This window comes from Salvelinus fontinalis, chromosome 31 (genome assembly GCF_029448725.1).
Source record: "Salvelinus fontinalis isolate EN_2023a chromosome 31, ASM2944872v1, whole genome shotgun sequence".
In the NCBI taxonomy this organism is placed as follows: domain Eukaryota; kingdom Metazoa; phylum Chordata; class Actinopteri; order Salmoniformes; family Salmonidae; genus Salvelinus; species Salvelinus fontinalis.
The window spans coordinates 78,340-104,645 of NC_074695.1; the positions used below are offsets into that span (position 1 = coordinate 78,340).

Here is a 26,306-nt window from a genome sequence, read left to right on the forward strand (position 1 = left end):
AAAATACCCTTAACTTCAGTAGGTGGAGAATGAAATATGGAACATATGTTTAAAGTACTTTGCTTCCTCTTTTAAAATATTTTTTGGTTAAATGGGTGACTCCTTCATTTCTAAGACGTTTAAGTAAATCATTTTTGGTAGTATTTTTATGTCGACGTTTTAAAGAATTCGGTGCATTTTCCCCACCACAGTCCATCCAGTTCGCTTATTTTTTTTATTTGTTATAACGCTTAAATATTTCATACACTTCTTGATCTTTATTACGTTCATTTCTTTTTGTTTCTCCTCTAACTTATTCTGAGCCTTTACGGTACCGTTTTTATATTGCTATCTATCTATACTTTCAGTTCTTCTGTTTGAGATGAACTCTTTTTTTACCTAAATATGTTGTAAAAAAAAGAAAGAGGACTATTGAATTGCATGGCCTCTTAAGGTACATTTAAGTGTCTCATACAATCCTTTACGAAGCCATTTTGGGTTTACTACCTTTTTATTTTGGCATTTTTATTGTTCAGAAATGTGGTAGGTCGTCTCTTCGTTCGCTGGACTTTATCCCGCTAACTGTTCCAAATGTCCGAACTGAATTTGGTAAAAGGGCTTTTATGTACTCTGCGCCATCGTCTTGGAACGCTTTAAAAAAAATACTTTTAAACTGGAAGAACTTGTCCCGATTGGTATTTTTAATCACCGATGAAGGATTTTGAGACTGGTTTCCCTGACCTGTCAATGTTCTTAGTTTGCTGTTTTTGATTTTGTTATACTCTTGTGAATTCAATGGTTTTTACTCGATTACTTGTAGTTTTTCATGTTGTCTGTCTGTAATTTTTGTAATGACTTGGTGCTGCCTATCTTGGCCAGGACGCTCTTGAAAAAGAGATTTTAAATCTCAATGAGCCCTTCCTGGTTAAATAAAGGTTTAATAAATAAAACATTTGAAAGGGGGATCTGTTGTATCTATTTTACGTAGGGAAAAACGTCCCTTAAATTCTTCTGTCTAGGTTAAAAACTATGTCATCCAGTAGGCTTTGATTACATTTCCAACACATAAATATTCTCTAAGACTATTGTGTATACCAATGATTTGATAGTTAGGGGACAGAATGCTGTCGAACAATCAACACTAACTTTTGGTGGCAGCAAAAATGACATGGGTAGTCAAGACGACTAGCTTGATTGAGCCTCCTCCATGTATATCTCACTAGGTCAGGATATTAAACCTCCTCCATGTATATCTCACTAGGTCAGGGTATTAAACCTCCTCCATGTATATCTCACTAGGTCAGGATATTAAACCTCCTCCATGTATATCTCACTAGGTCAGGATATTAAACCTCCTCCATGTATATCTCACTAGGTCAGGATATTAAACCTCCTCCATGTATATCTCACTAGGTCAGGATATTAAACCTCCACCATGTATATCTCACTAGGTCAGGATATTAAACCTCCTCCATGTATATCTCACTAGGTCAGGGTATTAAACCTCCTCCATGTATATCTCACTAGGTCAGCGTATTAAACCTCCTCCATGTATATCTCACTAGGTCAGGATATTAAACCTCCTCCATGTATATCTCACTAGGTCAGGATATTAAATCTCCTCCATGTATATCTCAATAGGTCAGGATATTAAACCTCCATGTATATCTCACTAGGTCAGGGTATTAAACCTCCTCCATGTATATCTCACTAGGTCAGGATATTAAACCTCCACCATGTATATCTCACTAGGTCAGGATATTAAACCTCCATGTATATCTCACTAGGTCAGGATATTAAACCTCCTCCATGTATATCTCACTAGGTCAGGGTATTAAACCTCCATATATCCACTAATTCCAATACATTCCTTAAGTGCACGATGAGGGTGATAGTTTGTAGTGTGAATTCCCCTATGTGCCCTAGTCAAAAGTAGTGTACTCTATAGGAAATAGGGTAGCATTTGGTACATAGACCACAGTAAGTCCTTTACCGTTCCCTGTACACCCTGTGCCGGCACCACCATGCGGACCCCGGCAGGAAGTGATGTCACCGTTACGGGAGATTTCCCGCCCTGGTTGGCCTGTCTCACCGTGACGATGGAGGTGCCTGTGGTTGTGTGTGGAGCAGAGACCTTCAGGATAGCTGGAGGGGAAAAAAATAAAACCAATGTTTAAGATGGTGGCTGATCTGGAAAGAAACCCTTTGATTATGTTTTGACACAATTATAATTAAAGTTAAACAGTTTTGAGAAGTTGAGCCAAATAATTAAAAAAAGAGAGCATTTAAAATATTACAGAAATAAAGTTAAATAAATTCAGTTATTCAGTAGTCGTTACCTGGCCCGCGTGCATTCGCAGCAGCCATTGGACTCCCAGGCATGGTGGTGGTGGGGGAGGGGACCAGCGTTATGCCCTGGAGAGGCTGGCCCTGTGCGGACGCTGCAGAGGCTGTGACAGGGCTCTTGGGGGAGTTGACCGGCAGTGACGTCGCGGGGCTGACACCGGGTGTGGTGGTGGCTGAGGCGGGGGGGATATCGTACTTCTGCAGCTGCAACAAGTAGGTGTCTGCGGTAGGTACCGCCCCCCAGCTCACCTCCAGGCTACTGGTATTGGCTCTCACCAGCTGCACCCGTGACGGGGGGCGGGGCTTCTCTGTGAGGAACAGAGCAGCGGTTAGTGTTTACAAATCAAAAATAACTACCTGATTTCTTACGGATTCGCTGTATCCCACTCAACTTACATTTACATTTAAGTCATTTAGCAGACGCTCTTATCCAGAGCGACTTACAAATTGGTGCATTCACCTTATGACATCCAGTGGAACAGCCACTTTACAACAGTGCATCTAAACTTATTTGTACTATTAAATTCCCAACACACAAATACTTCACAGATGATCACGTTGACATTCCCTGTCTTTATAAAAAGTGTTCTACATCAAAATGAATCGTTGATACTTTCAATGAACACACACAAACAAACAAACAAACAAACAAACAAACATCTTTCTGAACAAGCAAGTGTCATACAGACTTGATTAAGTGAACTGAGGGACTCACCGGTCTCCAGGTACCAGAGGTCCTTACAGCACACCTGGTTGTTCCAGGCCTTGCGGTATCCGTCCCGGCCGCTCCAGACGTAGAGGCGTGAGTTGATGGCCACGGAGCAGTGACCGGCCCTGGCCCTGGGGATGTTATCTTCTAGAGAATCCATCAGCACCGACTCCCACGCCATCGAGTCTAGGAGCGGACAGAAGATAATCATCAGTGGTGTATTTGGGGCGGCACACCGTATCACCGGGGAATTTGGGGCGGCACACCGTATCACCGGAGTATTTGGTCAAAGCCTCAGGATGACTTTCAATACCTGCTTAACCACTTCTAAAAAAATATATAATATTTGTAGCTACTTTTTAAGTAAATACCTGCAGTCAACGTGTACAACACGTTAGGAGATAAAAGAACATTGCGTTCTTAAATTTCGGCTGTCACATTATTATGATGCTTGCGGTAGTCCTTAGTCACGTGTTTGTTTACAAGCACACAACAACGAGAAACCGGAGCCTTGTGAGTCACTCACTGTTGTGAAGCATGCGCCTGGTGATCTAATTACAAAATGGAATTCACTACTAAAATGTTGGCCAGCTAGATATCTGATAACTATTAAGTTAACTGTCTAAAATGTGCTAAATGCTCTGCAGTTGTTTTGCCATATGTACACGTTAGCTATCTAGCTAAGTGGTTAGCTTCTTCCATAATCAAGCATTGGCTTGGTAACAGCAGAGAATACCCTCCTGGATAAAGATCCTTGCTAATGCTAATGTTTTGTGTAGCTGTCTGGCATTATTTGGTTTAGGTCAGAAACTGTACAAAAATGTTCGCAATGTGCTCGTTAGCATTCTCTATGGGATTCTACATGTGCTCGTTAGCATTCTCTATGGGATTCTACATGTGCTCGTTAGCATTCTCTATGGGATTCTACATGTGCTCGTTAGCATTCTCTATGGGATTCTACATGTGCTCGTTAGCATTCTCTATGGGATTCTACATGTGCTCGTTAGCTTTCTCTATGGGATTCTACATGTGCTCGTTAGCATTCTCTATGGGATTTTACATGTGCTCGTTAGCATTCTCTATGGGATTTTACATGTGCTCGTTAGCATTCTCTATGGGATTTTACATGTGCTCGTTAGCATTCTCTATGGGATTTTACATGTGCTCGTTAGCATTCTCTATGGGATTTTACATGTGCTCGTTAGCATTCTCTATGGGATTTTACATGTGCTCGTTCGTATTCTCTATGCGATTCTACATGTGCTCGTTCGCATTCTCTATGGGATTCTACATGTGCTCGTTAGCATTCTCTATGGGATTCTACATGTGCTCGTTAGCATTCTCTATGGGATTCTACATGTGCTCGTTAGCTTTCTCTATGGGATTCTACATGTGCTCGTTAGCATTCTCTATGGGATTTTACATGTGCTCGTTAGCATTCTCTATGGGATTTTACATGTGCTCGTTAGCATTCTCTATGGGATTTTACATGTGCTCGTTAGCATTCTCTATGGGATTTTACATGTGCTCGTTAGCATTCTCTATGGGATTTTACATGTGCTCGTTAGCATTCTCTATGGGATTTTACATGTGCTCGTTAGCATTCTCTATGGGATTTTACATGTGCTCGTTAGCATTCTCTATGGGATTTTACATGTGCTCGTTCGTATTCTCTATGCGATTCTACATGTGCTCGTTCGCATTCTCTATGGGATTCTACATGTGCTCGTTAGCATTCTCTATGGGATTCTACATGTGCTCGTTAGCATTCTCTATGGGATTCTACATGTGCTCGTTAGCTTTCTCTATGGGATTCTACATGTGCTCGTTAGCATTCTCTATGGGATTTTACATGTGCTCGTTAGCATTCTCTATGGGATTTTACATGTGCTCGTTAGCATTCTCTATGGGATTTTACATGTGCTCGTTAGCATTCTCTATGGGATTTTACATGTGCTCGTTAGCATTCTCTATGGGATTTTACATGTGCTCGTTAGCATTCTCTATGGGATTTTACATGTGCTCGTTAGCATTCTCTATGGGATTTTACATGTGCTCGTTAGCATTCTCTATGGGATTTTACATGTGCTCGTTCGTATTCTCTATGCGATTCTACATGTGCTCGTTCGCATTCTCTATGGGATTCTACATGTGCTCGTTAGCATTCTCTATGGGATTCTACATGTGCTCGTTAGCATTCTCTATGGGATTCTACTTGTGCTCGTTAGCATTCTCTATGGGATTCTACATGTGCTCGTTAGCATTCTCTATGGGATTCTACATGTGCTCGTTAGCATTCTCTATGGGATTCTACATGTGCTCGTTAGCATTCTCTATGGGATTCTACATGTGCTCGTTAGCATTCTCTATGGGATTCTACATGTGCTCGTTAGCATTCTCTATGGGATTCTACATGTGCTCGTTAGCATTCTCTATGGGATTCTACATGTGCTCGTTAGCATTCTCTATGGGATTCTACATGTGCTCGTTAGCATTCTCTATGGGATTCTACATGTGCTCGTTAGCATTCTCTATGGGATTTTACATGTGGGATTTTACATGTGCTCGTTAGCATTCTCTATGGGATTTTACATGTGCTTGTTAGCATTGCGAATGCAGTTTGAAAATTGCGCCCCTCGTTCAGTTCCGGGTATTACAGAATATCCTGGTACGGTACAAGGTCGTACGAAGGTATTACAATCTGGATATTGGCCAAGCCTCGCGCCGGGGACACATTTTACATTACACAGCTTTAATATATATATTAATTTTTTTACAGAAATGTGGCCGGTTACTACACGCTCAATTTAAAATGAAGGTTTTTTATGATTTTCTAACCATAGAGAAACAAAATAAGCCATTAGCTAGCAAAACAAGAATATCTTTCCCCATGACCGATAACATTCCAAAGCGGTTGATTGGTCGGACACACCAAGGCCAATACAATGTTATTGAGATAGCATTTCACATTACTAAGTTGAGAGGTCAATTGTAGCAGAGACGGGTTTCTGTCTGTCATTACAGTTTCGGTTTTTTACTTTAGAAATGAGTACATTTTTGTGATCCATAACTGAATGTTTTTTTACGGTCAACATTTTATAAAACATTAAGCACCAAATATTGTAGTTTAGGCCATTTTAGCTAAAAAGGGCTCTACACACTATTCAAACGGAACGACGGAACGTCGTATACGACCCGTTCCAAAATTATTCAGCGGCGCAAAGGTATGTAAAACTACGCAGATAGCGACACAAGAGAGAGCGTGTAGGCCCTTAAGAGAATGGTTGTTCGGTCAGTCAGCCTGACGTACCTAGGTTGAGACAGGCCAGTGTGTCGGATCAGCCTGACATACCTAGGTTGAGACAGGCCAGTGTGTCGGGTCAGCCTGACGTACCTAGGTTGAGACAGGCCAGTGTGTCGGGTCAGCCTGACGTACCTAGGTTGAGACAGGCCAGTGTGTCGGATCAGCCTGACGTACCTAGGTTGAGACAGGCCAGTGTGTCGGATCAGCCTGACGTACCTAGGTTGAGACAGGCCAGTGTGTCGGATCAGCCTGACGTACCTAGGTTGAGACAGGCCAGTGTGTTGGTGCACTTCCACTCCTTCTCGTGTGTCGCTACTTTGACGTCATCCATCACCAGGGGAACCCAGCCTCCGAAAACGTACATCCTGTGTTACAGAACAGACAGGTGAGGAGGGGAGACGGGTGAGGAGGGAGACAGGTGAGCTCCTGATAGTCAAAGCACGCACCAGACCAGCTCAGAAGTAAAAATGTACACACATCCCAATTACTTGCCGGTTCAGGGTATAAAAAGCAAAAAAAGTAACGACAGAAAATAAACAAAGTCCTTCTCCCTGTAAAGACAAATGTGTTGCTCAAGTTAGGCATTTGGGTTAACTCACTTGTTGGTGATGGTTGTGGCAGAGTGGAGACTGCGGGGAAGAGGAGCCGTCCCGTTGATCGACGGTTTATTCCATGTCAGGGTGTCTGCGGAGGAAAGACAAGGACTTATCAAGTTCCTGCGTTAAAAAAGGCCACGCTACTAAAGTAGTAGGGAAGTGACAAATAAAACACAAATAAAAATGTTCTTCATTTTTTTTTTATTGGTTCTGTTAAAACGATTTTTTTAAAACAAAAAAAACAGAAATAAAATAAATCCACGTGAATTCATAATGGCAGCTGTGCTGCTACCAGCAACCGTTTGGGTTTAATGATGCTGTCTCTTTAGAATTGCACCTGTACCGCCATTTCTGTACATTGACTCCACTCCATTTCCTTCCTCAAATTATTGCCACACAGGACTGCTGTCACTTGCCTTTCTCTGCCATTTTCCCAACTTACGGACAATGGTCTTTCTTAGTGGTAGAGACGACTACAACATAATTGATTTCGTCAACTCCTTGCATCACGACTCCCAGTGTCGACTCCCGTTCTAGTGTTGAGTCTGCCAACTGCTAAGATTCATTATTTTAGGAATGGAGGAGACGGATTAGTAGCCGTACTTCAGAGAACAGTGGCGCAGTGTAGACCGGTCGGCCACCATGCAGACGGAGTCAGAACCGTGCACCGGGCCCGTCTATCAGCAATGTAATGCTGTTATCTCGCGATTTCTTGGCTTGAAATGTCTCGCTTTACTTCAGTAAAGCAGGGCCTATCAATGAATAGGCTATGATATTCTACACGCAACAAACCGAAAACACAAAGAGCAGGCAAGCCAGTGAGAAGGAGAGACAGAGACAGAGACAGAGAGAGTGCAGACAGAATGAGCTGGCACATACAGTTGAGCACATACATCTGCTGATGCAAAAAGGGCTTTATAATTTATTTTATTTTAAATGATTGCGTAAGCCCCCAGAAGCATTTGTCTGCAGTTATCTTGGTCAAAGGCTGTGCAACCATGTACAAATCCTGGGGTGCCAATAATTTTGTACATGCCGTGTGTCTCTTGCACTCCCCCCCCCCCAAAAAAAATCTGATATCTTCTAAAAAAAAAAAAATTGACAAATTTTGATCAAACATTGGATTCTCTATTTTATTTTTGGCATGTACAAAATGATTGGCACCCCAGAGCTAGTACATGGTTGCACAGCCTTTGGCGAAGATAACTGCAGACAAACGCTTCTGGGGGCTTACACAAGCTTTTTTTTATTTTTATAAAAGCCCTTTTTAGATCAGTAGAAGTCAAAGGGCTTATACAGAAACCCGGCCCAAAACCCCCAAAGAGCAAGCACTGCTCACCTTTCTACTGGCAAATTTGTCTCACTTTTCAGCAGATAACTGCTTGCATTCTTCAACATTTTGAGGGGTGCCCTCTCCAACTTATCAGATCTCGCCATAAGTTTTGGATGAGATTCAAATCTGGACTTCTTGCTGGCCATTCCAGAACAGTCCAGCATCTCTTCTTAACCATTGCTGTGTGCTTTTTATTGTTTTTTTTTGTTTTTTTACCTGTGTTTGGTGTCGTTGTCCTGCTGGAAAACCTTGAATGGAGACCCAGTTTTTTGTTAACCTGGGATGAACATTGGACTGCAAAAGACCTGTTAATCTGCTGCTTTTACGATGCCTTGTTCAAGACCCCCCCCCCCACAGAAGTATAAACACAACCCCACAGCTTGACCAAACCTCCCCCATCTTCGAGACTGCTCTTTCCATGTATTGCTTCATTTGGTCGTCAGTGAACACAGCACTGACATGTGTTGCCAAAGAGCTCTAATTTTGTTTCATTTGGTCCACAGATTATTTCCCCCCCAGGATTTCGGGGTGGGTTTATTGAGAAGTTCAAATCAGTTCAATAATGCTGTGGGGCTGCCTCTGGTACTACGGGCCTTGAATGTGTGCAAGACATCATGAAATCAGATTATCAATGCCATTACAACTCTCCTTCCGTGGCCTCAAACTGCTCTTAAAACGCTAGTAAAACCAAATGCATGCTTTTCAACCGTTCGCTGCCTGCATCCACCCGCCCGTCTAGCATCACCACCCTGGACGGTTCTGACTTAGAATATGTGGACAACTACAAATACCTAGGTGTCTGGCTAGACTGTAAACTCTCCTTCCAGACTCATATTAAACATCTCCAATCCCAAATTAAATCTAGAATCGGCTTCCTATTTCGCAACAAATCCTCCTTCACTCACGCCGCCAAACATACCCTCGTAAAACTGACCATCCTACCGATCCTCGACTTCGGCAATGTCATTTACAAAATAGCTTCCAATACTCTACTCAGCAAACTGGATGTAGTCTATCACAGTGATGTCCGTTTTATTACCAAAGCCCCTTATACTACCCACCACTGGCCCTCGCTACCTATTCGTCGCCAGACCCACTGGCTCCAGGTCATCTATAAATCGATGCTAGGTAAAGTCCCGCCTTAGCTCACTGGTCACGATAGCAGCACCCACTCGTAGCACGCGCTCCAGCAGGTATATTTCACTGGTCAACCCCAAAGCCAATTCCTCCTTTGGTCGCCTTTCCTTCCAGTTCTCTGCAGCCAGACACTGGAACGAATTACAAAATTCGCTGGAGACTTATAGTTTCCTCACTAACTTTAAACATCAGCTATCTGAGCAGCTAACAGATCGCTGCAGCTGTAAATAGTCCATCTGAAAACAGCCCACCCAGTCTAGATACCTCATCCCCATATTGTTTTTATTTACTTTTCTGCTCTTTTGCACACCAGTAGCTCTACTTGCACATCATCATCTGCTCATCTATCACTCCAGTGTTAATCTGCTAAACTGTAATTACTTTGCTACTACGGTCTATTTATTCCCTTAACTCCTCACGCCATTTGCACACACTGTATATAGACTTTCTTTTTTTCTATTGTGTTACTGACTGTACGCTTGTTTATTCCATGTGTAACTGTTGTTGTTGTTTGTGTCGCACTGCTTTTGCTTTATCTTGGCCAGGTCGCCGTTGTAAATGAGAACTTGTTCTCAACTAGCCTACCTGGTTAAATAAAGGTGAAATTAAAAAAATTAAAAATAAAGGTGTTTTGGAAGTGCAATGTTCAACCCAGAGTTCAAACGCTCTTGAAGGTTGTGGGTCTCCCAAAACACACATAAAAAGCACCCTGGAATGTTTTTTTTAATTAATTTTTTTATTTAAGAAACCGCTGGACTGTTCTGGAGTAGCCAATGAGAAGTCCAGATCTGAATCTCATCTCCATAACCTATAATGAGAGCTGAAAACATCCATTGGTGGAGGGAACCCAACAAACACTGAAGAATAAGAGCAATATGCTCATGAGGGCCAAATTGGCAGTCGAAAAAGGTGCCGCAAGCTCATCGATGGCTACAATTTTTCTAAATTGTAGAATAGTAGTGAAGACATTAAACTATGAAATTACACATATGGAATCATGTAGTAACCAAAAAAGTGTTACACAAAACAAAATATATTATATATTTGAGATTCTTCAAAGTAGCCACCCTCTGCCTTGATGAATGCACACTCTTGGCATTCTCTCAACCAGCTTCATGAGGTAGTCACCTGGAATGCATTTTGTTAAAGGTTGTGGAATTCCTTTCCTTCTTAATGCGTATGAGCCAGGTAGGGGTGGTATACAGAAGATAGCCCTATTTGGTAAAAGACCAAGCCCATACTACAGCAAGAACAGCTCAGAAATTGTAGCCCAAATAAATGCTTCAGAGTTCAAGTAACAGACATCTCAACATCAACTAATAAAATCTAATTTTATTGGTCACATACACATGGTTAGCAGATGTAAATGCGAATGTAGCAAAATGCTTGTATTCAGAGGAGACTGTGTGAATCAGGCCTTCATGGTTGTATTGCTGCAAAGAAACCACTACTGAAGAACAGACTTGCTTAGGCCAAGAAACACGAGCAATGGACATTAGACAGGTGGAAATCTGTCCTTTGGTCTGATGAGTCCACATTTTGGGGTTTTTGGTTCCAACCGCTGTGTCTTTGTGGCACGCATAGTGGGTGAATGGATGATCTCCGCATGTGTGGTTTATTTAGAATTCAAGGCACACTTAACCAGCATGACTACTACCACAGCATTCTGCAGCAATACGCAATCCCATCTGGTTTGCGCTTAGTGGGACTATCATTTGTTTTTTTTCAACAGAACAATGACCCAACACACCTCCAGGCTGTGTAGGGGCTATTTGACCAAGGAGGAGAGTGGTGGTGTGCTGCATCACAAGGAGGAAAAGCAGCCAACAAGTGCTCAGCACATGTGGGAACTCCAAAGACTGTTTCAAAAGCATTCCAGGTGAAGCTGGTTGAGAGAATGCCAAGAGTGTGCAAAGCTGTCATCAAGGCAAAGGGTGGCTACTCTGAAGAATGAACATGTAAAAGGGTTTCAGTAGATACAGTATAACTGAGTGCCATGTCTGTAAAGGGTTTCAGTAGATACAGTATAACTGAGTGCCATGTCTGTAAAGGGTTTCAGTAGATACAGTATAACTGAGTACCATGTCTGTAAAGGGTTTCAGTAGATACAGTATAACTGAGTGCCATGTCTGTAAAGGGTTTCAGTAGATTTAACTTCATCGCCCTAGAGGTCATACATGCGTAATAGGACCATTATTCTACTTTGTTAATTTCTGTTTAAAACTGAAACAATCTCTCCATGGAGAAGTGTGTAGAAATGCAGGAAATGGGCTTACATTTTCTGAAAGTTCTCTACACCGCCCAAGAGGGGGGCATCTAAAAATTCTCTCTAAAACCCAGCTGTGTGTGCCCATTGCCACGCCCTCTGCCACCTAAGCTCCCCTTCAGGAAATAACCCTGAATGCAACCTGCACGTTTAATGAATTAATAATGCATTTTAAATCGTACCATGTACACCACGTGTATCCAGTGCATATGAAAAATGAACTTTGATTTGATTTTCCAAAAATCGGCAGGATTTTGGCCAATCACTCACCTATATCTAGGGTCCACAAATCCCCCAGTCGACAGCCGCTCATACCCCCATAGATGACCAGACGGGACTTGCTAGAGGTCTTCTCTGTGTAGACCACGGCAGTGTGGCTCTCTCTGGGTGGGGGCAACACCCCGTAGGTGATGGGGATGTCCCAGCCTACTACACTGGAGCCGGCACGCAGCTCCAACGTATACAGATCATTCAGGTATCTGGGGTGGAGGAGGGAAAATAACGTTAAGTCATATTTTGTGCCTTATATTCAAAATCACATTTTATTTGTCACATGTGCTGAATACAACAGGAGTAGGTCAACCTAATCGTGAAAATGCTTACTTACAATCCCTTTACCAACAACACAGAATTTTTCTGTGTTCTTGGGCACAGGGACTATGGGGATCTGCTTGAAACATGTATTACAGACCCGGTCAGAGAGAGTCTGAAAATGTCAGTGATGACACTTGCCAGTTGGTCAGCGCATGCTCAGAGTAAGTGTCCTGGTAATCCCATCTGGCCCTTCGGCCTTGTGAATGTTGACCTGTTTAAAGGTCTTATTCACATCGGCTATGGAGAGCGTGATCACAGTCGTCCGGAAGAGCTGGTGCTCTCATGCATGGTTCAGTGTTGTTGCCTCAAAGAAAGCATAGAAGTCATTTAGTTCGTCTGGAACGCTTGCCTCACTGGATAGCTCGCGGCTGGGTTTCCCTTCGTAATCTGTAATAGTTTTCAAACCCGGTCACATCCAACGAGCGTTAGAGCCGGTGTAGTAGGATTCAATCTTCGGTTGGAGTGAAATAGGTTTTGATAGTCATTTTGGGTGCTGGTACTGTTTATATTTAGGTGCATCAAGCCGGACCCAAGTTAATAGTTGAAACGTTTCAAGTTCATTGTAGACAGGCCATGCGTAACCAATGTGATTTATAGGATATTTATTTTTATCATTATATTTTCTACCTGCAGGCTGCAATGTTTTTATTAGTTGGCTTTATGTAGGCAATTTTTACATAGTTGGCCATAGGTTACTTTTTATGTTTGTATCATTTTCATTTAGATAAATTGTTGCTTAACCACACCACAAGGAGTTTAAGATACGAAGACATTATTATAAATTAAATGAAACTGTTCCACCAAAGACGTGCACATGAAAACCATAACTGGCAAAACAGATCGGTCGTAATTGTAAAAAATTGGCATTAAACATCAGAAAGGTTGCCAGTTCTTTATATAGCCCATGACAGGCAACTTCTGGAGAGTAATGGCAGAATCTGTGAAAGCCAGCAGGAAGGGGAGGATCAGATTACGTTTTCTCTCTCTTATTTTCTCTGGATATCTAGATCTTGGGCTCACTCGAGTCATTTGTGTCTTATTTAATCAAACAGCATAAAGCATCAGACAAGATCAATGCATATAGTTGATTTTATTAAAAACGCATACGGTGTGTCTATATGGAGAAATACACGTTTAAAATGTTCACCCAAATTGACTGGTTGAAAGAACAGACTTTTATTTATTATTTATTATTATTATAAATAAACTAACTGTAATCCATGGCCTCTGGTTTGGTTATGTATGCACGGTCAATGTGAGGACAACATTGGCGATGCACTTGTTGATGAAGCCGGTGACTGGTGCGGTATATTCCTCAATGCCATCGGGATGAACCCCGGAATATACTCCAGTCTGTGCTAACAAAATAGTCGCATAGCTCATCAGACCACTTTGGCATTTAGCGAGTCGCTGGTACTTGGTGCTTGAGTTTATGCTTGTAAGCCGGAATCAGGAGGATAGAGTTATGGTCAGATTTGCCAAATGGATGGCGATGGAGAGCTTTGTAAGTGTCTCTGTGTGAGGAGTAAAGGTGGTCTGGAGTTTTTTGTCTCCTGATTGAACATGTAACATGCTTGTAGAAATGGGGAGGAAAAACATTTAAGTTTTCCTGCATTAAAGTCCCCAACTACTAGGAGAGCCACTTCCGGGTGAGCATCCTCTTGTCATGAGGTTGAAGGAATTGTTCGCAGATCTGGGGAAGAATAACAAAACATTTATGCAGCATTGAAGGTCCCCAAGAACACAGCGACCTCCACCAATCTTAAACGGAAAAAGTTCGGAACCACCAAGATTCTTCCTAGAGCTGGCCGCCCGGCCAAACTGAGCAATCAGGGGAGAAGGGCCTTGGTCAGGGAGGTGACCAAGAACCCAATGGTCACTGACAGAGCTCTAGAGTTCCTCTGTGGAGATGGTTGTCTTTCTTGAAGGTTCTCCCATCTCTGCAGAACTCCACCAATCAGGCCTTTATGGTACAGTTGCCAGACGGAAGCCGCCACTCAGTTTGCCAAAAGGCACCTTAAGACTCTCAGAACATGAGAAACAAGATTCTCTGGTCTGATGAAACCAAGATAGAACTCTTTGACCTGAATGCCAAGCAACATGTATGGAGGAAACCTGGCACCATCCCTACGGTGAAGCATGGTGGTGGTGGCAGCATCATCATGCTGTGAGGATGTTTTCAGAGGCAGGGACTGGGAGACAAGTCAGGATCAAACCAAATATTGAACGGAGCAAAGTACAGAGAGATCCTTGATGAAAATCTGCTCCAGAGCGCTCAGGACCTCAGACTGGGGCAAAGGTTCACCTTCCAACAGGACAACGACCCTAAGCACACAGCCAAGACAATGCAGGAGTGGCTTCGGGAAAAGTCTCTGAATGTCCTTGAGTGTCCCAGCCAAAGCCCGGAGTTGAACCCGATCGAACATCTCTGGAGAGACCTGAAAATAGCTGTGCAGCGACGCTCCCCAACTAACCTGACAGAGCTTGAGAGGATCTGCAGAGAAGAGTGGGAGAAACTACACAAATACAGGTGTGCCAAGCTTGTAGCATCATACCCAAGAAGACTCGAGGCTGTAATCGATGCCAAATGTGCTTCAACAAAGTACTGAGTAAAGGGTCTGAATACTTACGAAAATATCATATTTCAGTAAAAAAAAAAATTATATACATTTTTTTTATATTCTAAAAACCTGTTTTTACTTTGTCATTTTGGGGTATTGTGTGTAGATTGACGAGGGAGGGGGAACTATTTAATATATATTTTTAGAAAAAGGCTGTTCAGTAACAAAACGTGAAAAAAGTTGAGGGGTCTGAACACTCTCCGAATGCACTTTAGACTACACAGTACACACATACCTGGGGGTGTGGTTCTAGGTGGATAATATATATTGATGATGCATACCTGGGGGTGTGGTTCTTGGTGGATAATATATATTGATGATGCATACCTGGGGGTGTGGTTCTTGGTGGATAATATATATTGATGATGCATACCTGGGGGTGTGGTTCTTGGTGGATAATTTATATTGATGATGCATACCTGGGGGTGTGGTTCTTGGTGGATAATATATATTGATGATGCATACCTGGGGATGTTGTTCTTGGGGTCCTCACTGTCATTAGCCAGTCCTCCGAACAGGAAGCATTTGTTCCCTACCAGGGAGAAGCTGTGTCCCAGGCGGGGACAGGGAGGAGGGCCGTTCTTAGGAGACTTGGGTTTCAGACGCTTCCACTCCCAGCGACTGGCCTGGGAGAGATATCAGCAGTAAACAACAACATGAACACAGCGACTTACTAACAAGCTCAGTCGTGCCTACAGATCTAAGATCTCTAAATTAGGCTATACCTATTCAAGCACATCTTATGCAAAACATAGAAAGGTCAAGGAATGTGTGTTATGGTTTAAAATGGATGGAAATTAGGATAGAGATATTTTTTATCTCAAACTATTTAGTGTTTACACCCCCAAATCCCCACTAAATAACTGTCAGAGCTTAATTCTGTGGGCTGAACACGTACCTGCAGTTCATACAGATCGTTGCTGTATTTGCCATATTCCACCATCCCTCCGAACACCAGCAGCCTGGTACCGTCGCACACGAACCCATACGCAGCACAGCCAGGCGGGATGTCGCCACGGACAGCAGGAATGAACCACTGATTGGTTGCTGGAACACATTGAATTTATGGATTATAAACCCTGCTAGGTACTGAAGTAATAACCAGTGCTTGACTTGGGCAGGCCCGGCTAATCAAATCTACTTCGTGTTGCACGGTATACCGGTACCACAGTACTACCACAGTACCAAAAAAAGCCACGATACCAACATTTTAGAATACCATAGTACCGTTTCATATGATACTACCAAATTGTTCAATCCTACTGATCTAAATGAACCCGCTGGCTTCTGTTATAAAATGTTTAATAAAGTCAGATGTGTTTATAAATTCTGTTGAATCTAAGCAACAGTCTTGTATGTGCTGGTCCAATAATTTCTACTTCACTTTCATGCTCATATCACGTGTGACAGCTGTAAATACGCTAGTGCATCCCCTACAGCCATCACTCACCTGCTTCTCTCTCTATGCATCATTACGCATGTATATTCATTCCACCATCCAAATCACAGGTAGGCATTTGAAAATACTGTATGAGCAAGTGTGAATATCAGTGACAGCGTGTAGCAGCGCAGGAACATGGGTCCGGGAACAGGTTGAACAGGACGCTAGGCCACTGAATTTTCACTGTGGTATCCCGATACTTGGTCCGTTATCTTATTAGTAAAAATGTTGGTATCGTGACAACACTATTCTACTGCTTGAGTACTGCACCTTATAGAATATTAGCTCAAAAGTATTGCAGAGTTCCTGCACCTAAATATAAATAGTACCAGTACATCAACTATTTCGGTCCAAGTCGATCACTGGCAATAACCTGCTTAACTAACGACTGTCAAAAGCCACAGCCTGTTAGTCTATTTCATTAATTGAAATGACTGGAATTCTATTAAATATGCTAATATGTAAAGTAATTCCTGATGCGGCACCACTGGCAGACCATAGAAATAAAGGGATGCGTTGTTTACATGTTTTGTTGTTGGCACACCCGTTGAAATGCCCATTAGTGTGGATTTTCACAAATGCATGCTTATTAAAAATGCAGAACATAGAGTAATCGTCAGTTTATATTTCAGTTTATTATGCAGTTACAGAGCTTTTGTTGATATTGTGACGTGGTTGTTTTAATTTAACCCGCCATTTCTCTTTGCAGTTTCCCTCCAATCTCCACTGGGCGAGTTCGGCTTTGCCAAAGGCTTCGCAGCTCAACTGGGTACCATTAGCCACATAACTAGCGAGCTAGCTACTGGTCCCATTAAATTTCACGGCACGTCAACACTGGCGCATGATTGCCTTGCACAATATGAGCAAAACAGGAGTCAAACACTTTAACCAACTACTCACTGTCACAACCACAGAGGTACATTGGTAATTTACTGTGTTCAACGACCATGCATAAGAGGATAAAGCAATAACTACTTGGTGAATATATTTTGCTAGTTAGCGCTACAGCCCATGAAATGGCTAACTAGCACAAATTAGCCGATGGGCAAGTTCGTATCCAATTGCTAAAACTGTTAGCTAGGTACCATAGCAACTCAATTATTTATGAACAATACCGAATGTATGCACAAAGCACGGGACAATTAATCTTACCTGTGTTATACACGTGCAGTTCATCCACAATTCCTTCATTTCCTCCCCCGAAAACGACCATCAATTCTTTGATTGCAACTGCACGATGTCCGTGTCGGGGCCGAGGGACAGGGCCGGACCAACCCAACACCCGCTTCCACCGGGGCTGCAGAACTGAGCCAGAGGTCCCAGATGCCATGGTGCCGGTAGATTCAGTTTCTCTTTGAGGGAAAAAAATCCAATTTGAAAAGCTTTCCAATATAGCTAAATTGCTAATGTACAACAATGCTAAGCTAACTAGTTAGCTAGCTTCCGTTAGGACTAGCCAGCTAACGTTAACGGACAACAAGCTAACAGTAGCTGGCTACAGTAACGTTAACGCTAAACTAACAGGATTAAAAACCGCGTCCTGCTAAAATACTGCACTCAGACACAAAATATAGCATCAAGATGTGTATGCGTTGTTCCCAGTTCAAGACCACTTGTAGATGATTGTATAGAGAATATAACTTTGTCCAGGCTGTGGTTGCTAGCTCGCAAGCTTATTTAGCCAAGAAGAAGCACAAAAAAAACATCTATGGGAGCCGCCATTTTAGCAAGCTAGACGCCGAGAAGAAAATATGAAACGTAGATCCGGAACAACATGAATGCACAGCCATCAAAATTGTGGAACTATGAGACAATTTTTTGCTAATCTCTTCAAAATTGACGCATTAATTTTCTGTGTTGCAGTTATATTTCCAAGGAAACAAGGCGGTGCGATTCGATGGGTGCCGCCATCTTGTAGCTAACAAACTAAACAAACCATCCAGAAAACAGCCTGACTAGAAAAAATGGCAGAGCCAAATTAGGCACTGAACCTGGCTTGTTAGTTTAATTGTTTAAGATATCTTTAGAGTAATGTATGTACCCAATACCGATTATAATTTGCAAGACACATTATGGTTGGACATTATTATACCGGGAGAAACACTATTGCAGTTGATTGTCATGTTTCTTCATGAGCAGAAATTATTTCTCAACTTGTTTCAGTCGGTAAACCTCCAATTGTCATATGTAATTGTAATTTTACAGCCAATGTTTATTGCTGTTCAGTGTTGTTGCACTGTGATGGTAACAAGCTAGCTTCCAGACAAAAAGTGTCATGCCTTTCTGTTCTGGGTGTCGCCATTTTGACATACTTAAAAAGCTACAGTAGTTTTTTTTTTTTTAAACGCTAGCTCAGCTAACGCGTTAGTGAAGCATCTTTGCTAGTGAGCTAGCTAACGTTAGCGGATGCTTCAAATTAACATTCAAAATAATGTTACTGCCAGAATATACAATACATTCCAATGCAAACCAGATAGCTAAATGGCTAAGCTAAATAGCAAATATGCTAAAAGCTAATTTCTTAGCTTGCTAATGTTAGCTTTCAGCTTGGAGGCTACAGCTAACGTTATCTTGCTAATATCCTTCTTGACCAATAAACAGAAGCGAGTTATAAATGAAGAACAACCTTAATAAATCCTAACATGATTGAATAATTTAACGAAATTAAGTTTTACTTCTTTATTAACGTCTCTTTCATTGATGCATTCATATCAATAAGTTATTTTTGTATTAGCCTTGCTAGCAAGCTAGCTAGCTTCCCTCAAGAAAAATGGCGGAGATAACGTTAGCCGTCACAATAAAACGCGAAAAAAAGTTAGTCGCGTTATCGTTACCACATTATACTTACTCGTAAGTTGTAACTTTAATCAGAAGTCTCGAGAGCGGGACTCAATTTAATTATTTGAACCCGGGATAATTCTAAATAAAAATGAGAAAAAGCTACATGTTCTCATGCCGCCCAGGAAGCCGCCATTTTCTCATCCGCCTCAAACACCACTTTCCATAAACCGATAGTGGAGAGATGTCGAGCACGGTGGCCACTGTCACCAATTCTCACTGATTACCTGCTACAGAATGGTTGGTGGTCAACTTCGAAATTAAAAATCATATATATTGCTCATTCAAAGACAAGTTTGATAAGACCACTGAACCTGGAGAAACGATTGTCATTCTGACAAACTGCATGCTAATGTAGAGTAGGCTATGTAGCCATATTATTGTGTGAAAAAAATACAATGCAACAGTGACACAGCCATCATCCCACTGCTGACACCAATGCAGAAAATTGAGGGAAAATATAAATACAGCTGGCTCCCACGACAACAAGTGGCAAAGGTTGACAGGACACTACATTGCATGAGCCAAGTGTCACTCAGACTTATATCATTAGGTGACTACTGCCCTATTTTGATAGTAAAAAAAGAAAATCGTGTCAGAACCCTAGGACAGTTGAAGGCCTGTACCCCAAATATGATCAAGTACATTGTGGGCCATGTTTAAAAATAAAGTATAACAATTGAATTACTCTTGATAACAAAATCATGACATCAGACAAATAATTCACATTAATAGCTAAATAACTCTACTTTGTTACCTCAAGCAGTCTATACGGTAGACTTTATATTCGTAAATTATAGTAAAACATTTAAAAATCTAACTCTTAGGCTATTTGTAACTGGCATATTTCATGAAACCCTTGACATACATTTTTTGAATTATCTAAAAGATACATTGTGAATACTAAAAAAGGATTTTATACAAATTGTGAACAATGATTTGGTGTTGAGAACTTGTGATGTGTTGTGGTCTAGGGCAGGGTTTACCAAACCCGGTTGCACATTTAGTTTTTTTGTCCTAGAACTACTAAGCTGATTCAAGTAATCAAAGCTTCAGTATTTCTAATTAAATGGAAAATACTCCTATACCGTTTGCTACTAAACATTTGCTTTGCTCTCCCAGAACTGACTTAGATAAAAGCCTAAATGTACTGTTGGTCAGTGTATGACATACAGGCAACTCGGTGTCCGTATGTATTGCAGTGTGTACTGGGCCGGTAAGCTAATTTTATTTTTAATTATTATTATGATTTCTGTCAAACCCCCGAAGGCTAGGATGTTAGCTGTGGGTTTAGGTTGGTTTGGATGTGTTGGCTTGACTATATGGCCTCTCCTGAAAGCTTGTCAAGCTCATCGCTCTCCTCTGGTCCTCTGCTTCTCACTGGCCTCTCATTAATGGTAGTCAAGCTCATCGCTCTCCTCTGGTCCTCTGCTTCTCACTGGCCTCTCATTAATGGTATTCAAGCTCATCGCTTTCCTCTGGTCCTCTGCTTCTCACTGGCCTCTCATTAATGGTATTCAAGCTCATCGCTCTCCTCTGGTCCTCTGCTTCTCACTGGCCTCTCATTAATGGTATTCAAGCTCATCGCTTTCCTCTGGTCCTCTGCTTCTCACTGGCCTCTCATTAATGGTATTCAAGCTCATCGCTTTCCTTTGGTCCTCCGCTTGGTGGGTTCATCTCAGTATCTGAAAGATCAATGAAAACCAAAAACTACTTACGATGTCTTCGGAAAGTATTCAGACCCCTTGACTTTTTCCACATTTTGTTATGTTCTAGCCTTATTATACAATGGATTAAATAATTTTTTCACCCTAATCAACACACAACACCTCATAATGACAAATCAAAAACAGGTTTTTAGAAATGCTTGCTGATTTATTATTATTTTTTTAATTACTGAGTAAAGGGTCTGAATACTTATGTAAATGTTATATATTTAAAAATGTTAAGCACCTTTGGCAGCGATTCCATCCTCAAGTCTTCTTGGGTATGACGCTACAAGCTTGTCACACCTGTATTTGGGGAGTTTCTCCCATTGTTCTCTGCAGATCCTCTCAAGCTCTGTCAGGTTGGATTGGGAGCGTTGCTGCACAGCTATTTTTAGGTCTCTCCAGAGATGTTCGATCGGGTTCAAGTCCGGGCTTTGGCTGTGCCACTCAATGACATTGAGACTTTTCCCGAAGCCACTCCTGCATTGTCTTGGCTGTGTGCTTAGGGTCATTGTCCTGTTGGAAGGTGAACCTTCACCTCAGTCTGAGGTCCTGAGCACTTTGGGACAGGTTTTCAACAAGGATCTCTCTGTACTTTGCTCTCTTCATATTTGCCTTGATCCTGACTAGTCTCCCAGTCCCTGCCGCTGAAACACATCCCCACAGCATCATGCTGCCACCAACATGCTTCCTTTTGGCAAACTGCAAGCGGGCTGTCATGTGCCTTTTACTGAGGAGTGGCTTCTGTCTGGCCACTCTACCATAAAGGCCTGATTGGTGGAGTGCTGCAGAGATGGTTGTCCTTCTGGAAGGTTCTCCCATCTCCACAGAGGAACTCTAGAGCTCTGTCAGCGTGACCATCGGGTTCTTGGTCACCTCCCTGACCAAGGCCCTTCTCCCCTATGGCTCAGTTTGGCCGCGCAGCCAGCTCTAGGGTTCCAAACTTCTTCCATTTAAGAATGATGGAGGCCCCTGTGTTCTTGGGGACCTTCAATGCTGCAGACATTTTTTGGTACCCTTCCCCAAATCTGCGCCCCGACACAATCCTGTCTCGGAGCTCTACGGACAATTCCTTCGACCTGATGGCTTGGTTTTTGCTCTGACATGCAGTCAACTGTGGGACCTTATATAGACAGGTGTGTGCCTTTTCAAATCATGTCCAATCAATTGAATTTACCACAGGTGAACTCCAATTAAGTTGTAGAAACATTTAATGGATGATCAATGGAAACAGGACGCACCTGAGCTCAATTTCTGAATTCTTATGTAAATAAGGTATTTCTGTAAACTTTTCTTGCTAAATTAGCTTTTTGCTAAATTTGCTTAAAAAAAAATTTGCTTCATCATTATGGGGCATTGTGTGTAGATTGATGAGGGGGAAAAAATATTTTATCAATTTTAGAATAAGGCTGTAACATAACAAAATGTGGGAAAAGTCAAGGGGTCTTAATACTTTACGAAGGCACTGTAAATGCATATTTAAAAACCAAAAATGTCATCATGCCATTAAACAATAATACCGTTATTACAGTTAAATTCAAGTTCAAATTGTGAAATGAAAGAGCAGCTTACAAAGTTCATCAGAGGAAAGCAGCTCGCCAGTCTGTATTCTGCCTTCTTCACAGAGCGCCATCTTGAAGAGGGAAGCAGCTCGCCGGTCTGTATTCTGCCTTCTTCACAGAGCGCCATCTTGAAGAGGGAAGCAGCTCGCCAGTCTGTATTCTGCCTTCCTCACAGAGCGCCATCTTGAAGAAGGAAGCAGCTCGCCGGTCTGTATTCTGCCTTCCTCACAGAGCGCCATCTTGAAGAGGGAAGCAGCTCGCCGGTCTGTATTCTGCCTTCCTCACAGAGCGCCATCTTGAAGAGGGAAGCAGCTCGCCGGTCTGTATTCTGACTTCCTCACAGAGCGCCATCTTGAAGAGGGAAGCAGCTCGCCGGTCTGTATTCTGCCTTCCTCACAGAGCGCCATCTTGAAGAGGGAAGCAGCTCGCCGGTCTGTATTCTGCCTTCCTCACAGAGCGCCATCTTGAAGAGGGAAGCAGCTCGCCGGTCTGTATTCTGCCTTCCTCACAGAGCGCCATCTTGAAGAGGGAAGCAGCTCGCCGGTCTGTATTCTGCCTTCCTCACAGAGCGCCATCTTGAAGAGGGAAGCAGCTCGCCGGTCTGTATTCTGCCTTCCTCACAGAGCGCCATCTTGAAGAGGGAAGCAGCTCGCCGGTCTGTATTCTGCCTTCCTCACAGAGCGCCATCTTGAAGAGGGAAGCAGCTCGCCGGTCTGTATTCTGCCTTCCTCACAGAGCGCCATCTTGAAGAGGGAAGCAGCTCGCCGGTCTGTATTCTGCCTTCCTCACAGAGCGCCATCTTGAAGAGGGAAGCAGCTCCCTGGTCTGTATTCTGCCTTCCTCACAGAGCGCCATCTTGAAGAGGGAAGCAGCTCCCTGGTCTGTATTCTGCCTTCTTCACAGAGCGCCATCTTGTGGAGGAAAAGCTCATTGCACGCATTAACAACTATTCAATGACTGGGCAAGCCTGGCAGGGTTATTCCATAGAGGGCAAGCCTGGCAGGGTTATTCCATAGAGGGCAAGCCAAGCCTTCCATAGAGGCCACTTTAAACAATGCCACTTAATATAATGTTTACATACCCTACATTACCCATCTCATATGTATATACTGTACTCTATATCATCTACTGCATCTTGCCATCTTTATGTAATACATGTACCACTAGCCACTTTAAACTATGCCACTTTATGTTTGCATACCCTACAGTACTCATCTCATATGTATATACCGTACTCTATACCATCTACTGCATCTTGCCTATGCCGTTCTGTACCACCACTCATTCATATATCTTTATGTACATATTCTTTATCCCTTTACACTTGTGTGTGTATAAGGTAGTAGTTGTGGAATTGTTAGGTTAGATTACTTGTTGGTTATTACTGCATTGTCGTAACTAGAAGCACAAGCATTTCGCTACACTCGCATTAACATCTGCTAACCATGTGTATGTGACTAATAAAATTTGATTTGATTTGACAGGGTTATTCCATAGAGTGCAAGCCTGGCAGGGTTATTCCATAGAGGGCAAGCCTGGCAGGGTTATTCCAGAGAGGGCAAGCCTGGCAGGGTTATTCCATAGTGGGCAAGCCTGGCAGGGTTATTCCACAGAGGGCAAGCCTGGCAGGGTTATTCCAGAGAGGGCAAGCCTGGCAGGGTTATTCCATAGAGGGCAAGCCTGGCAGGGTTATTCCATAGAGGGCAAGCCTGGCAGGGTTATTCCAGAGAGGGCAAGCCTGGCAGGGTTATTCCATAGAGGGCAAGCTTGGCAGGGTTATTCCATAGAGGGCAAGCCTGGCAGGGTTATTCCATAGAGGGCAAGCCTGGCAGTTATTCCAGAGAGGGCAAGCCTGGCAGGGTTATTCCATAGAGGGCAAGCCTGGCAGGGTTATTCCATATAGGGCAAGCCTGGCAGGGTTATTCCATAGAGGGCAAGCCTGGCAGGGTTATTCCATAGAGGGCAAGCCTGGCAGGGTTATTCCATAGAGGGCAAGCCTGGCAGGGTTATTCCATAGAGGGCAAGCCTGGCAGGGTTATTCCATAGAGGGCAAGCCTGGCAGTTATTCCATAGAGGGCAAGCCTGGCAGGGTTATTCCATAGTGGCCAAGCCTTGCAGGGTTATTCCAGAGTGGGTAAGCCTGGCAGAGTTATTCCATAGTGGGCAAGCCTGGCAGGGTTATTCCATAGAGGGCAAGCCTGGCAGGGTTATTCCATAGAGGGCAAGCCTGGCAGGGTTATTCCATAGAGGGCAAGCCTGGCAGGGTTATTCCAGAGAGGGCAAGCCTGGCAGGGTTATTCCATAGTGGGCAAGCCTGGCAGGGTTATTCCATAGAGGGCAAGCCTGGCAGGTTTATTCCATGGCTGGGCAAGCCTGGCAGGGTTATTCCAGAGTGGGCAAGCCTGGCAGGGTTATTCCATAGTGGGCAAGCCTGGCAGGGTTATTCCATAGTGGGCAAGCCTGGCAGGGTTATTCCATAGAGGGCAAGCCTGGCAGGTTTATTCCATAGAGGGCAAGCCTGGCAGGGTTATTCCATAGAGGGCAAGCCTGGCAGGGTTATTCCATAGAGGGCAAGCTTGGCAGGGTTATTCCAGAGTGGGCAAGCCTGGCAGGGTTATTCCATAGAGGGCAAGCCTGGCAGGGTTATTCCATAGAGGGCAAGCCTGGCAGGGTTATTCCAGAAAAGGACTATGTTAGGTAACTGCTAAAGTAGGACAAAGTCCATCTGGTAACCAGTCGCAACATGTTTGGGTTTAGAGCAAAGGTAGACAACTCTAGGTTTTGAGGAATGCAGTCAGGTGATGTTGTTTTTAGTTGTGGCCATTTAAAATCTGTGACTGATTTATACCTGGGAAAGCAGGGTTACCTCTGAAGGGCACATCACAACAAAATTTTTTGAAACTGAGTCAAATGTGGTGTTTCTTGGACATGTCCCCAGTCTCTGTTTCATTCCACTTTCTTCTATTTTTTTTTTGTGTGGCAAATGAACACAACCAAGATGTTTGGTCCTCTCTGGGGGGGGCACTGAACAAATAAAACTAAAATCATCCTGACTGCAACCCTCATGGAGATGAGCTGTGCACTCTGACCCTGGGTTATGAGATATCTGACGATGAGTAAGGTGAACTGGAGCGTAGACAACTGGCTAGTGAAAGACCCAACCATAACGGTCCCAGAGGCTCCACCACATGGAAAGGAGGTCTGGGTCCCAGAGGCCCTAACACACGTCATGGAGATCTGGGGGTCTGCTCTCGTGTCACTATGGGGGAGATGGGAAGGAGGACAGAGTATGGGGTGAGGAGGGCAGTGGTATGTGTCTTTCCAGTGGACCGACACATCTTTGACAGAATGTCTGATGAGGAGTCTACATGAGTCTATGGATTATTGAGAAGGTTTGTGGAAGGAATGTTGAGGAGAAAGGAGAGGAGAATACGTTGAGAGTGGATGAGGCTTTCAGACTGGTCTTGAAGCACCTAGAACACCTAGGAGTCATGGATGTGACACACTGGGACATGTGTCGCAAACCAGGGTTGGGATCAATTCCATTTCAATTCCAGTCAATTTAGGAAGTACACTGAAATTCCAATTGGAATTTGGTTTGCTTTTTGAATTGACTGTAATTGAAATGGAATTGAGCACAATGAGGAGGTGTGAATGTTAAAACGTTTAAATTAAATTGGGATCTTAACATTATTTTTTTTTAACTAACAAAACCCCTCCACAATAAAATTAAAATCACAGTGCAGCTGGCTCACTTGCTCTTTCTCTTTGCTAATGGGCTCCCGAGTGATGCAGCATCTCAGTGCTAGAGGCGTCACTACAGGCACCCTGATTCAACAAGATGTCGCCGAAGAAGATGGCTGAGGTTTTA

The 26,306-nt window shown here is 43.1% G+C and overlaps 1 protein-coding gene across 3 annotated transcripts in view; it reads right to left on the bottom strand.

Annotated features, from left to right (window-relative positions):
- hcfc1b (host cell factor C1b) overlaps positions 1 to 23,306 on the bottom strand; it is a 71,123-nt gene extending 47,817 nt beyond the window's left edge. Inside the window, exons 1-11 of one of the 3 annotated variants that reach the window (XM_055891056.1) lie at positions 22,446 to 23,306; positions 19,175 to 20,849; positions 17,479 to 17,678; positions 15,784 to 15,932; positions 15,351 to 15,511; positions 11,941 to 12,149; positions 6,938 to 7,022; positions 6,597 to 6,703; positions 3,041 to 3,220; positions 2,319 to 2,633; positions 1,973 to 2,124 (exon numbers count right to left, since the gene is read on the bottom strand). In XM_055891056.1, the coding sequence (XP_055747031.1) occupies positions 1,973 to 2,124; positions 2,319 to 2,633; positions 3,041 to 3,220; positions 6,597 to 6,703; positions 6,938 to 7,022; positions 11,941 to 12,149; positions 15,351 to 15,511; positions 15,784 to 15,932; positions 17,479 to 17,656 (1,536 nt within the window). In that variant the 5' untranslated portion in view covers positions 17,657 to 17,678; positions 19,175 to 20,849; positions 22,446 to 23,306. Of the gene's footprint in view, positions 1 to 1,972; positions 2,125 to 2,318; positions 2,634 to 3,040; positions 3,221 to 6,344; positions 6,389 to 6,596; positions 6,704 to 6,937; positions 7,023 to 11,940; positions 12,150 to 15,350; positions 15,512 to 15,783; positions 15,933 to 17,478; positions 17,679 to 19,174; positions 20,850 to 22,445 lie in introns of those variants that run through there. The other 2 variants (XM_055891055.1, XM_055891057.1) reach the window with 2 other exon arrangements.
- Between the last annotated feature and the right edge of the window lie 3,000 nt (positions 23,307 to 26,306).